At 39.1% G+C, this 14,696-nt stretch overlaps 1 protein-coding gene across 2 annotated transcripts in view; it reads left to right on the top strand.

Annotated features, from left to right (window-relative positions):
- Positions 1 to 14,696, top strand: part of PAWR (pro-apoptotic WT1 regulator) — a 114,908-nt gene that overhangs the window by 82,200 nt on the left and 18,012 nt on the right. For both annotated transcript variants that reach the window (XR_011380183.1, XM_008256842.4), the window contains one exon: positions 2,598 to 2,632. Coding sequence is in view for 1 of the 2 variants with exons in the window: in XM_008256842.4 (XP_008255064.1) it covers positions 2,598 to 2,632 (35 nt within the window). In the remaining variant the exon portion in view is untranslated. The remainder of the gene's footprint in view (positions 1 to 2,597; positions 2,633 to 14,696) is intronic.

Below are 14,696 nucleotides of genomic sequence, written 5' to 3'. Positions count from 1 at the left end.
GTGGGAGAGAAGTTATGGGGGGGGAAGCCATTGTAATCCATAAGCTGTATTTTGGAAATTTATATTCATTAAATAAAAGTTTAAAAAAAGTGAAAAAAAAGTCAGATTCGTTAAAATTCTGTATCCCACTTGAATTTTTCTGTAACTTTTTTTTTAATTTGAGCCATCAAATTTATATTAAGCCTGTTGTAAAGAAATTGTATTAGTTTTGTTTACTTATGTTATTTAACTCCCACATCAAGCAGTAAAATAGGCATTGTTGTTACTTCATTATAGAGGTGAGGAGAAGAGGCGTGATAGAAAATAAACCCACAGTCTCAAAGCCACCGAGTGGCCTGTCTGGATGGAATGACATAATTATACCTTTTAACCATTTGGTTTGCTGTACTGCTTCCTCATATTGCCATGTCTTTTACAGTATCACATAGGCAACATTTATTCTTTTACCATTGAACTGCTCATTTTGTAATGAGAGCTTATTGTTTATTTTAACCAGGCCAGAAATTTTTTTTAAGATTTATTTATTGTTTGGAGGCAGAGTTAGAGAGAGTGAAGAGAAAAAGAGGGGGAGGGAGAGAGAGAGAGAGATCTTCCATCTACTGATTCACTCTCCAGGTAGCCGCAAGAAGACTGAGCTAGGCCAAAGCCAGGAACTTCTTCTGGGTGTCTCATGTGGATGGCCGAGCCCCAAACATTGGGGTCATTTTATACTGCTTTTCCCAGGCATCTTAGCAGGGAGCTGGATTGAAAGTGGAGCACTCGGGACACGAACCAGCATCCATATGGGATGCTGGAGTCGCAGGCAGCAGCGTTACCCACTATGCCATAACATTGGCCCCCAGAAATTGTTTATTTATAGTATTTTCTCTTGGAGACTTAATGATTAACTTTTTAAATTGTTTATTTATCTATCTTCATTTGTTTGAACTACAGAATGACAGAGAAGGGAGAAGAGAGAGAAAGAGAGACCTTCTAATGATACACACCCAAATTGCCTGCAATAGCCAGAATTGGACCAGGCTGTGACCAGGACCTGGAAATCCAGCCAGGTCTCCTATATTTGTGGCAGGGGCCCAAACATTGGAGCCATCATCTGCTGCCTCCCAGGATGCATTAGCAGGAAACTGGCTCAGCAGCTGAGCAGTTTTGACTGGAACCTCTAGTATGGGGGTATTGGCATCCCAAGTGGTGGCTTAACTCTCTGGGCTACAACACCTACCCCAACAATTAGCTTTTTTAAAAAGATGATTGCACAGTTTTTAAAAAGACTCATCTGGTTTAATACTGTTTTTTTAAAGTGAAACTGCAAAAATATTGGGAGGGCTTGGGCCATCAAAATAATGGCCTGGTTAGCTATGTGGTAATAATTTTTCTACCCCAATGATTGATGTTAAATTTCATCCTAACTTTTCCTTTGTTGCATAGAACCAGTACAATAAAATACACTTCCTTGCTTTTTATTTTTACCTGCATTTATGATCTTTAAAAGTTATTAGTCATTGTATGTATATAAGTAATGAACTTTAACTTATTTTAAAATTAAGGGTATAAAAACGCGGCCGGCACTGTGGCATAGCAGGTAAAGCCGCCACCTTCCACTCTGCCCTTCCACGTGGATGCTGGTTTGAGATCCGGCTCCACCTCCAATCCAACTCCTTGCTAATGTGACTGGAAAAGCAGTGAAAGATGGCCCAATGCTTGGGTCCCTGCACCCAGATGGAAGACCCAGAAAAAGCTTCTGTCTCTTGGCTTCATCCTGGCCCAACCTCATCCATTGTGGCCATTTTGGGAGTGAACCAGTGGGTGAAAGATCTGTCTCTGTCTCTTTCTTTCTGTCTTCCTTTGTGTAACTCTTTCAAATAAATAAATAATCTTTTTTTTTAAAGTGAATATAAAAAGATAAAGGTGGCTGTGTTAAGATTATAATGGTTGTGAGTTTTAATGCCAGTTGATTTTCCAGAAAGATTTAAGCTGATCAGTTGATGAATAATACCCCCTTGTCCATTTTCTGAGTGTTTTTTTTTTTTAAAAGATTTATTTATTTATTTGGAAGGCAGAGAGAGAGGTCTTCCTTCTGCTGGTTCAGTTCCCAAATGGCTGCAGTGGCTGGAGCTGTGCCAATCCAAAGCCAGGAGCCAGGATCTTCTTCTGGGTCTCGCATGTTGGATGCAGGGGCCCAAGGACTTGGACCATCTTCCACTGCTTTCTCAGGCCACAGCAGAGCGGTGGATTGGAAGTGGAGCAGCCAGGACTTTAACCAGTGCCCCTGTGGGATGCGGGTACTGCAGGTGGTGGCTTTACCTGCTATACCACAGCTCTGCCCCCTGTTTTCTGAGTTTTAAAACATTTCTAATTTTAAAAATTATTTTTAAAAAGTAATTGATTTGGGATGCAAAATCAGATGTAGAGTCTTGGTTTTGTGGTGTGTGTGTGTGTGTGTGTGTGTTATCAGTAATGTGTATTTATAACACAATTACAGTTGCTTTAAATTCATTCTTTCAAATTAGGTATTCTCTGCCAGCTGTTTATTTATATGATCAGTAATTGCATGCTTACACATACTTTCAAACTGATTTTTCATTGTTTTTATGTTACAGGAACCATCTAGAACAGTTTCAGGCAGATACAAAAGGTAAGAATCCTTACATTATGACTTACAGCATATTGCAGATATGAGTGTAATGTCTGGTTGATCGCAGCTTATCTGGAACTGTTTATAGCAGCTTTTTGAAAAGTAAAAGTCTCAATATTGTGCTCTTAAAAAGAAAGCATGTTGTAGGTAGGAGTGTAATGTCTGTCTGACCCTGGCTTATTCTGACACACCCTGCAGTCTTTGAAATCTGCCCAGGTCATGAATTTACATGAGTTCGATGAACTTTCAAAAGTACAAAATGTAGAATTGCTTTTCCTCATGCATATAAACATTGAAAGTACATGTAGACCACCTGCGTTAGTCAGCTCAGGTTGCCATAAGAAAGTATCATCGATGGGATGTCTTAAACAACAGACACTTATTTTCTTACATTCTGGAGGCTGAAAATCCAGGGCCATAGAGCCACCCTAGTCATCGAGCTCTGGAGAGGGCTCTCCCTGGCTTCGGATGGCCTCCTCTGCACCAAGGTGGAGAGAGGTGGGGGCAGGGTGAGCTCTCTAATGTGGCTTCCTACAAATGAATTCCTGATCGACCCCTACAACCTGTTCTAAACCTAAGCATCTCCCCAAAGCTATATCCAAATACCATCTAGGGCTTCAAAATAAGAATGTGAGGAATACAAAATTCTTTCCATTACATTCCCTCTACCTACCAAGTAAGCTTTCTGCCAGAGAAATGTGTAGGTACCTAAGAGGAAAGAATTAAGTTACCTGAGAATAAGGTACCTGAGATAGTAACCTACCTCTTCCTACTTGAGGCCATAGAAATTGTGAATATTATTGGGTGTTTGTAATGTTCAAGGTGCTCATTCAGTTCTCAGGGCTTATCTCTAAAGTAGATAATAGTGTTTACTTTCATTTTGTGGACATCGGAAATGAGGTTAAGGAAGTGGAATGCTTTCTCTGGGGTTACAAACCTAGTCAGCAGCACAGTCTGGGTTTGTACTCCGGCAGTCTGACCTTAGAACCCACATGCTTGCCAACTACACCAGGCCATCACCATCAGATTTATATGTAGGAAGTGTTTATTTTCAGTTACGTGGACGTAAAAACTTAACATATTTTGGTTATTGTATTCCACTGAAGTAAAACATAATTCATTAATGGGAACTCTAATTTTAATACTATGTAAATAAAGTTCAATATTTTATTTTTACCCTGGGAGGTAGAACCTATTAGTATTTCAGGAGGTTCAAGAGGCTGAGAGGGCCAAGTGCAGTCAGTAGCAAATCAGTTGCTCTCAAATCTGACACACAAAAAAACACAATATATTTCCTGCTACCATTTTTTTTTGTTACCATTTCTAAATAATTGTTATTTAGGTATAATGAAACCTGTTCTTTTAACCTTCTAATATGTGAACATGGTGTGGTCATTTTTGCTTACCAAAGATAGTTTAAAAATAATCTTTTTTCTCCCACCAGAAATCATTGCCATCTAGCCTTAATGTAGCCTGCTTTCAGGCCACATTCCTAACCAAAAAAATTTTTTTTTACTTTGAAGAAAAAAGATAAACTTTTATAACTTTCCCAACTTGTCCCAATCATACATGTTGAGTTGTTAAATAATAGACCCTAAAATTATGAATATCACTTTAAGTTGTACAGGTTTTATGTATTTCAAGGGTGCACATTTTTATTATAAAATCTTTAAGCACTGGCCTAGCAGCGTTGTGGCACAGTTGTTAAGCCACTGCGTGTGATGCTGGCATCACACATCAGAGCATTGATTCGAGTCCCAGCTGCTCTGCTTCCAATTCAGCTCCCTGCTAGTGCACCTGTGAAAGCAGCGGAAAATGGCACAACTACTTGGGCTGCTGCCAGCAACATGGGAAATTCAGATGGAGTTCCAGGCTCCTGGATTCAGTCTAGTACAGCCCTGGTTATGTGGCCATCTGAGGACTGAACCAGCAGGTGATCTTGTTCTGTCTCTCCCTTACTCTCTGTTATTCTGCATTTCAAATAAATAAGTAAATCTTACACATACACACACTTTTTTTTTTAAAGATTTATTTTATTTATTTGGAACTCAGAGTTACACAAAGAGAGAAGGAGAGGGAGAGAGAGATGTCTTCCATTTGCTGGTTCGCTCCCCAATTGGCTGCAAAGGCCGGAGCTACACTGATCTGAAGCCAGGAGCCAGAAGCTTCTTCCAGGTCTCCCACATGGGTGCAGGGGCCCAAGGACTTGGGCTATCCTCCACTGTTTTCCCAGGCCATAGCAGAGAGCTGGATGGGAAGAGGAACATCTGGGACTCGAACTGGTGTCCATATGGGATGCCGGCACTGCAGGCAGCAGCCTTACCTGCTACACCACAGCACAGGCCCAACACTTTTAAGACCATTTTAAAAATGATTTCTTTTGTTTTATTTGAGAAGTGCAGTGGCAGAGATGGAGAAACAAAGAAAGAAAATCACCAACATTGTAGGTGATGGCACAACCCACTGTGCCATAACACCAACTCCCAAGACCGTTATTTCACTTATAACTATTTTGCATTCTTAGCCTTTTATTTTAGAGTATGTTTTTGTTACTTTTCACCTTTTAAATGGTTAGCCTACGAATAGCATTTTGTGTTATTACAGATATTTTTAAGTTTCAACTCAGTTTTCACTGGATTACAACTGTTTTAGTGCCATCTAAAAATGCAAAAAAAAAAAAAAGCCAAAAAGCTAATACACAAGAATACAAAACCAAACAAAAATCCTAAAATTTACAAGTAAATTTATCCATTCTTTTATCTACTAGGACAGTCTGTTAGTTTCATGATGTTGTCAGCAAGGTGTAACAATGATTAGAAAATGGATGGTTCTTAGAGTGTTTACTGACTAATGGGAATAGGAAAAACAGAAGTAGGTTAAGAGAAACTTAGTGTCTATGTTAGAAAATACTTTTAGTAAACCAAATAACTTAGGGTATATATGTGCATATGGGAGGAACTTTTAAACAGTCACTATAGAGTTTGGGTATCTAGAAGACTATTTTGTATGTGTGTTCCTTTTTTCTTTAAATAACTATTATTTATATAAACTAAACAAATTTTGGGTGTTTCAGATAAATACATAGATTTAGGAGCATAGTGATTCTTCCCACTTCCCACCCTACCGTCACTCCCATGCTCTTACCCTCTCATCTCCTTCCTTTTTTTAATTTTTACAATGACATGCTTTCAATTTATTTAATGACACATTTTCTTTACCCAGTTATTCGTTAATGGTCAACTGGGTTGATTCCATATTTTAGCTATTTTTAATTCAGTTGGAGTAAACATGGGGGACCAGATAGCTCTTTCATATGCTAATTTCATTTCCCTTGGGTAAATTCCCAGGAGTGGGTCAATGTTCAGATTTCTGAGGGATCTCCATACTGTCTTCCACAGTGGCTGTTCTAGTATACATTCCCACCTACTGTGGATTAGGCAACCATTGTCCCCACATCCTCTTCAGCATTTATTTGTTTGCTTGTTTATTTGTTTATTTTTATTTTTATTTTTTTTATTTGACAGGCAGAGTTAGTGAGAGAGAGAGACAGAGAGAAAGGTCTTCCTTCTGTTGGTTAACCCCCCAAATGGCCACTATGGCCCGCATGCTGCGCCAATCCAAAGCCAGGAGCCAGGTGCCTCCTCCTGGTCTCCCATGCAGATGCAGGGGCCCAAGCACCTGGGCCCTCCTCCACTGTACTCCCAGGCCACAGCAGAGAGCTGGACTGGAAGAGGAGCAACTGGGACTAGAACCCAGCACCCATAGGGGATGCCGGCACCACAGGTGGAAGATTAACCAAGTGAGCCACGGCGCCAGCCCCTGTTTGTTTATTTTTAATAGGCATGAAAGATGCTTTGGATTTTGGTTTCTTTTTAAGATTTATTTATTTATTTATTTGAAAGTCAGAATTACACAGAGAGAGGCGAGACAGAGAGAGAGAGAGAGGTCTTCCATCCACTGGTTCACTCCTCAGTTGGCCGCAACGGCCAGAGCTGCACCAATCCGAAGCCAGGATCCAGGAGCTTCCTCAGAGTCTCCCAGATGGGTGCAGGGGCCCAAGAACTTGGGCCATCTTCTGATTTCCCAGGCCATAGCAGAGAGCTGGCTCGAAGTGGAGCAGCTGGATCTCAAACTGGCACCCATATGGGATGCCAGCGCTTCAGGCCAGGGCGTTAACCTGCTGCACCACAGTGCTGGCCCCTATTTTTGTAATTTCTGTGTGAGAGCCATTCTAACTGGGGAGAGGTGAAACCTCATTGCGGTTGATTTGCATTTCCCTGATGGCTAGTGATCCTGAGCATTTTTTTCATGTGTCTATTGACCGCATATATTTTATCCTTTGAAAAGTGACTGTTCATGCCCTTAGACCATTTCTTAACTGGATTATTTATTTTGTTTTCTGAATTTCTTAAGCTTTTTTAGAGATTCTGAATATTAATTCTTTGTCAATTTCATAGTTTGCAAATATTTTCTCCCATTCTGTTGGTTGCCTCTTCACCTTGTTTAGTGTTTCCTTTGCAATGCAGAAGCTTCTTAGCTTAATGTATCCCCTTTATCTATTTTTGCTTCTAGTGCCTGTGCTTCTGAGTTCTTTTCTAAGATGTCTTGCAGAGTTTCTCCGTTGTTCTCTAGTAATTTGATGATATCAGTTTGCATATTTAGATCCTTGATCCATTTTGAGTTAATTTTGGTATAAGGTTTAAAGTACTTTGGCATGTGGAGATCCAGTTTTTCCAGCACCCATATGTTGAAGAGACTGTCCCTTCTCCAGGGATTGATTTCAGCTCCTTTGTCCAAGGTTATTTGGTGGTTGATGTGTGGATTGATTTGTGGGGATTCTATTCTATTCCACTGGCCCTCATGTCTATTTTAATATCCTTTTTCTAAATCTGAGAAGAATGTTGGTGTTGTAATTTGGATCATAGTAAATCTGTAAGTTTGATGGTATTAGTTCTTCCAATCCACAAACATGGAAGATTTTTCCATTTGTTTTGTATCTTCTTCTGTTCCCTTCTTTAATGTTTTATAATTTTCCTTGTAGATATTTTTCACCTCCTTGGTTAACTTTATTCCCAAGGTATTTAAATTTTTTTGTAGCTATTGTGACCCATCTTAGAAGTTCTTTCTTAGCCATGGCATTGTCTATGTGTACAAAAGCTGTTGATTATTGTGTGTTGATTTTATATCCTGCAAACTTTACCAGACTCTTTGGAGTTCCAGTAGTTCCTTTAGTCGAGTCTTTAGATTCTCCTATGAATCACATCATCTGCAAACAAGGATAGTTTGACTTCCTTCTCCCCAGTTGTATCCCTTTGATTTCTTTTTCTTGCCTGATGGCTCTGGCGAAAACTTCCAGTATTATATTGAATTGTACAAGTATTTGGGCCCCTGCCACCCATGTAGGAAGCCAGGAAGGAATTCCTGGTTTCTGACTTTGTCTGGCTCAGCCCATTTGTTGTGGCCATTTGTGGAGTGCAGGAGTGGATGGAAGATCTGTCTATCTCTTCTCTCTGTAGCTTTCAAATCAATCTTGAAAAATAAGTTTATTGTGCTGCAAGAAACTTTTTCAATCTATATACATTTTGTCTTTAGAAGTTTATGGAAAATGTGCATTATGAAAAAATATACATGGATTTCATTTTTTTGCATCAAAATAAACTTTTTGTTGAAAGATTTTTTACTTGTTTTGAAAGGCAGAGTCACAGAGACAGGAGGAGCTAGAGATCTCCTGTCCCTTGGTTCATCCCCCCAGATAGCTGAAACGGCCCGACAGGCTGAAGCCAGGACCCTAGAGCTGCTTCTGGGTCTCCCATGGAGGTGGGGCCCAAGAACTTGGGCCACCTTCCCCTGCCTTACTAAGCACATTAGCAGGGAGCTGGATCAGAAGTGGAGCAGCTGGGTCTTGAATCACTGCCCATATGGTATGTCTCAGGTAGAAATTTAACTTGCTATGCCACAACACTGGCCATTAAAATATAAATTTTAAATTCCATTTTTATCGTGAACGTTTAAAAGTTATTTCTTCTTCTTCTTCTTTTTTTTTTTAAAGTTTGAGAGACAGTGGTTCCATTTGCTGGTTCATTTACCAAGTACCTACAGAAGTAAGGGCTGGGCAAAGGCTGAAGCCAAAGCTGGGCACTTAGTCTGGGTCTCCCTTGTGAGTGTCAGGGACCCAACTATTTGAGACATCTGCAGCCTCCCATTGTGCCGTTAGCAGGAGGATGAAATTGGGAGTGGAAGCTGGGACTCCAGCCCAGACATTCTGACCTGGGACGCTGGCGTCTTAATTGCTGTGCCAGATGCCCACCCTCATGTTTATTTTCTGGAAGAAGATCTATATTTTTCATCAAATTGCTTAAAAGGATCTGTGATCCAAAAAAGTGTTAAGCTACTAATTATATTTTCTGTTTTCTACAGTGAATGTGTGTCAAGAATTTTAATAGGGTTTGAGAGTTCATTTTGAATTTTAGTTGTTGGTATATGGTTTTGTGTGTGGTTGTATTTAAAGGAAGAAGAAAGAAACCCTACACTGGACTAGGGATTGTTGTGAGGATTGGGAGTGGTGGTGAGAGAACAGAACAGGATATTTCAAAGGTATTAAAAATGTGGAGGCCATTCATGTACTTGGTTATTGAGGAGTGTCATGATATATTCAACACTTGTGTATATTTGATACTCATTCTGAAAGTAGGATTTTACCATGAGTCTTGTATTTCTTCTAATTGCTGGCTTTAAAATGTCTATTTTAGTGGAAAATTCCTCTAGCTGTAATCTCTTACTGCTGCCGATCTCATTCTCATGATAGTTTCAGAATAACAGTGTTTTTCCCCCGACCCGAACACCCCTTGATCCTTCCACAGAAAATGTGAAAATTCCCAGAAGGGTAAAACTTCCAGTAAAGGGTGGTATTTATCTTTGATGATATTGTTTGTTCTTTTCCTTTTCTGAATATTATAGTTAATATCTTCATACCCAAGGGCAGAGGGAGGATTCTTTTTGGATCATGTTAGAGATTGTGTTGACATTCCAAAGCAGAACGTTACAAACCCTTTGGAGTTAATGAAACAATCTTTTATTCTGTGTATTTTGCACTCTACATATCTGGCCTACAAAATAGGTTAAGAACATTTCTGTTTTTAGAATAAACAACTAAATTTGGCAGTAAGATCAAATAACACAGTTTTTCACAGTTAGGTCAGTACTCTTTTCAAATATAATACATCCTAGAGATAAAACACTGATTTTGTTTTTCAGTAATAATTATTTCTTGCCTTTAATTTGTATAATAATACCACTTATGTTTTGACAAGGACCGTGTGAAGGACTTTTTTAATTAGGAAAAGTTATTTTATTTTCATGTATTTGAAGAGCAGAGAAAACAGATATTCTGTCTGCCGATTTACTCCCCAAATGTCTGCAATAGCTGGCCAGATATCCGGAACTCAATCTGCATCACTCCACATAGGTGCCAGGGCCCCAAGTACTTGAGCCGCCACTTCCTATCTCCCAGGTGCACATTAGCAGGGCACTGGAGCTGGGAGTGGAGCAGGAACTTGAACACAGGTGCTCCAATATAGGCTGCAGGCATTCTAAGCAGCATCTTAACTGCTGTTACCAGATGCCCACACCAAGTATTTATGAAGTTGTTGACAGATTAAATTGTTTTGAAATGCTGTTTTTTTTTAACTTTTATTTAATGAATATAAATTTCCAAAGTACAGCTTATGGATTACAATGGCTTCCCCCCCATAACGTCCCTCCCACCCGCAACCCTCCCCTCTCCCACTCCCTCTCCCCTTTCATTCACATCAAGATTCATTTTTGATTCTCTTTATATACAGAAGATCAGTTTAGCATACATTAAGTAAAGATTTCAACAGTTTGCTCCCACACAGAAACATAAAGTGAAAAATAATAGATGATTTTTTAAATGATGATGAAATCAGATCAGACCTATTGTCATGTTTAATCCCAGTGAGAGTCAAGTTGGGAATTGATAATTTCTTCTTTTTTTTTTTTTTTACAGAAGATCAGTTTAGTATACATTAAGTAAAGCTTTCAACAGTTTGCACCCCCATAGAAACACAGAGTGAAATATACTGTTTGAGTACTCGTTACAGCATTAAGTCTCAATGTACAGCACACTAAGGACAGAGATCCTACATGAGGAGTAAGTGCACAGTGACTCCTGTTGTTGACTTTACAAATTAACACTCTGGTTTATGGCCTCAGTAATCTCCCCATGCTCCAGTCATGAGTTTCCAAGGCTATGGAAGCCCCTTGAGTTCTCCGACTCTTATCTTGTTTAGACAAGGTCATAGTCAAAGTGGAGGTTCTCTCCTCCCTTCAGAGAAAGGTACCTCCTTCTTTGAAGACCTGTTCTTGAAATGCTGTTTTAAACTGGTTCATCAAGCACATACAAAACCATTAAGGGACATCCGTATATCTAGGTGTGTGGTTTATTTGTAGTTGCCAGTCTTGTAGTTTACCTGATTGTCTTGTTTGGTTGTTGTAAAAAAATTGGACTTTTTTTTGAGTAAATGTTCTGATGCTCTTCTGTGGTATGGTATGGCTTCAGTGATACTTTATTTTCTTCCTGCCACTTCAATGGTATTTACCATACTTCTTCATAGTCCTTTCTGTACCTGTTTGTTATGTGTTGTTGTTACTCAGCTCTCCTAGACACTATTCTCTTTTGTTTCCTTGTATTTGTGCTAGAAAATTCATTCAGTTCAGTGCATTCAGTTACTTTTTATACATATGGTGTTAACTCTGAATATTTAGTTCCAAACCTGTGTATTCAGCAATTGTCAGATTTCTCAGAAGCATACTAAACTCAGCATGTCCAAAAGTGAACTTGTGAACCCTGATGGATTTTAGTCTTTGACATCAAAATGTACTCTTTTCAGGACAAGAAACTTAGACATTATTTGATACTATTTTTTCTCCTACCTCACCTGTATTCAGTCATTCAGCAAGCCTTGCTGAATTTATCTCCTGTATATTTCCATTGCTACCACACCAGTCTAGGACACCATTGCCTCTTACATAGGTAGTTACAATAGCCTCCAGACTGGCCTCCCTGCTTCCATTTGTGCTCATCTCCAGTACACTCTGTAAAAACCATTCTGTTACTTTCCCTGTTTAAATAGCTTCAGATTACCTTTAATTAGAATCTAAACGAATGGTGTCCAAAGAGAGGCAGTGCACAGGTAAACTGCTAGAGTGTAGGAAGAAGTTACTATAATCACTGTTTCTCTTTACCTTTTTTTTCTGAGAAACATGAAGACATTTGTATTTAAACATTTAGTTTAAACATATTAGTTATTTAGTCACTCTTCCTTTGCTCATTTGTCAGCTAGTCATTTGATCCTGAAGGTATCCCGAGGGAAGTGTGCTATATTCACTTTCTGCGTATGACACAGTACTCTAATTTCAATGTCTGTGAGCTTTTGAGTTATTTAGTTTAACCAGTACTCACCAAGTGGAGGTGAGGAATTTATGGAGGAAATGAAAATGCAATATATGACTACAAAGATGATCTCATGGTTATTGAACTGGCAGGGTACACAAAATCAAGTCTGTTTTCATAAATTAAAAAAAAAACTTAGTGCTGATTTTAAGGTTTTAAGTAAAACTTAAAAAGGATTTATTTGAAATGCAGAGTGACAGAGAGAGATGAGGAGAGACAGAGTCTCGGAGATCTTCCATCTGTTGGTTCACTCCTCAAATGGCTACAATGGTTGGGGCTGGGCTAGGCTGAAGCCAGAAGCCAGGAACTCCATCTGGGTCTCCCACGTGGGTGACAGGAGTGTAAGTACTTTAACTATTTTCTGCTACCTTCCCTGGCATATTAGCAGGGAGCTGGATTGGAAGTGGAGCAGCTGGGACTTGAGCCAGCACTCCAGTATGGGATCCTGGTATTGCTGGTGGTGACTTCTTCTGCTGTGATAGCCATTAAAAATCAGGTGAATAAATTATTAGAACCAGCTGTCTGACTCTTGTGTATCACAAAATGTTAAAGTAAGATCTTCAGAAATGATGCATATTCAATTATACTTTTATTTATTATTTTATAAATCCTGTAAAAATAGTGAATAATATACATACCAACATAGGTATGTAATGAATGTAAAATAGCTTTCAGTTTCCTGCTTGCTTTTATAGCCTCAAATCTTATCACTGCATGTTTACTTTCATGTTTTAGCCATATTGGACTTCTCTGTATCTCACATGGGCCATATTCTCTTTCTTTCTAGACATTTGCACATTGTTGTTCCTCTTTTAAGTCTGTTTGGATATTTTCAAACATAGTGCTTCTCAAAAAGGTCCTTGAATTGTTTGTTACCAGTCCATAACAAGACAAGAAAAGAACTTGAGAGTAAGCATTTAGAAACCCGAAATGCATTTGACATAGTCTTCGTGACATCCAAGTGCCTAATAAGTGAACTACTCTGTGAATAGACACAGACTAGTAGTTTAAGTGCCGTGTGAGTTGCATGCTGGTCATGCTCTGCAAAACTGTTATAATCTGTGGTTTTATTCTTGCAAATAATTAGTGACCCAGAAATGCTCAAAAATAGAAGAAAATGTTAGCATTTGTCTATTTTTAACATTTTGTGTTAATTTGAAGTACTTATTTTTGTTCCAAAATGATTTTTTAAAATCGCTGTATATTAATTAAGCAAAGCAAAAATCATTTTCATTCCTTTAAGTTTCTGATTTTTTTAAGTATGACTTACATATTAGAAATAAAATTCATGCCATTTAATATTTAATTCTATTTGGTAATGACAAAACAAGCTTTACTAGACTTTTTTGACAGAAAAGATATATGGGCCGGGTCTTGTGCCACAGTGGGTTACCTTAGTGCATGCAGTGCCAGCATCCATATGTGCACAATTCAAGTCCCTGCTGATGTGCCTGGGAAAGCAACAGAAGATGGCCCAAGTACTTGGGTCTCTACCACCCTTGGGAGAAGTAGATGGAGTTCCAGGATCCTGGCTTCAGCCTGGCCCAGCCCTGGCCATTGCAACCATTTGGGGAGTAAACTGGCAGATGGAAGCTCTCTCTCTGTCTCAGTCTCTCTGCCTTTCAAATGAACACATAAGTCTTTAAACAAACAAAAAAGGACAAGGCATACTTTGAATGTGACAGTAGTAGTAAACCAACTGATGGCAGTGGAAGTAATTTCAGAGAGATAAAGACAAAAAGAGTCTACTGGTTTTGTTGACACGTGTTATTTGTCTTATAATGAGTTCAGTGTTGAGCCAAAATTTATAGAGAAATGTTGAAATGATAGAATATTATTTGTGAAAACATAGCTGATGAAACAGCAGGTCCATCAAAGTTTACTCGGCATTTATATGCATGTTATAAATATTTTCAAAACCAAGTCCATTTGGAAGAAAGAATGTTACATGAAAATGCTGACAGAAGTAATGTTCATGATTTCACGTGTATTCATTAATGCTTTCTGACTTTCTTATATAGTCTCACTTCATGTTGCCAACATTAGAAACCTACATACAGGGACTGATCTTGTGGCGTGGTGGGTTAAACTGCCTCCTGTGATGCCAGCGCCTCATATGGGCACCTGTTCAAATCCTGGCTGCTCCGCTTCCAATCCAGCTCCCTGCTAATGCATCTGGGAAAGTAGTTGAGAATGGCCCAAATTCTTAGGTTCCTGCCACCCACCTGGGAGACTTGGATAAAGCCCCTGCCTCCTGGCTTCAGCCTGGCCTAGCCCTGACTGTTATGGCCATTTGGGGAGTGATGACCCTGCAAATACAAGATCTCTCTCTCTCTGTGTGTGTCTTTGTCTCCCTTCCTTTCTCTGTAACTCTGCCTTTCAAATAAATAAACAAATATTTTTTAAAACCACACACACAAATGACAAGACAAAATGTCTTAGCTTGGAAATATTGGATAACTCTGAAGCAGAGGAGGTAGGTTGTAAACCAGTTTCCACAACACTAGCTTGATGTATTTAGGAACAGGACAGTGGTGAAGAAAACCAATTCTCAGACAAATAAGGGTAGCAGAAGAGTTTTGTAACAGTTGA

Source organism: Oryctolagus cuniculus, chromosome 11 (assembly GCF_964237555.1).
Source record: "Oryctolagus cuniculus chromosome 11, mOryCun1.1, whole genome shotgun sequence".
In the NCBI taxonomy this organism is placed as follows: domain Eukaryota; kingdom Metazoa; phylum Chordata; class Mammalia; order Lagomorpha; family Leporidae; genus Oryctolagus; species Oryctolagus cuniculus.
Note: the sequence above shows the minus strand (reverse complement) of the source record. Positions and strands in the feature narration are given on the sequence as shown.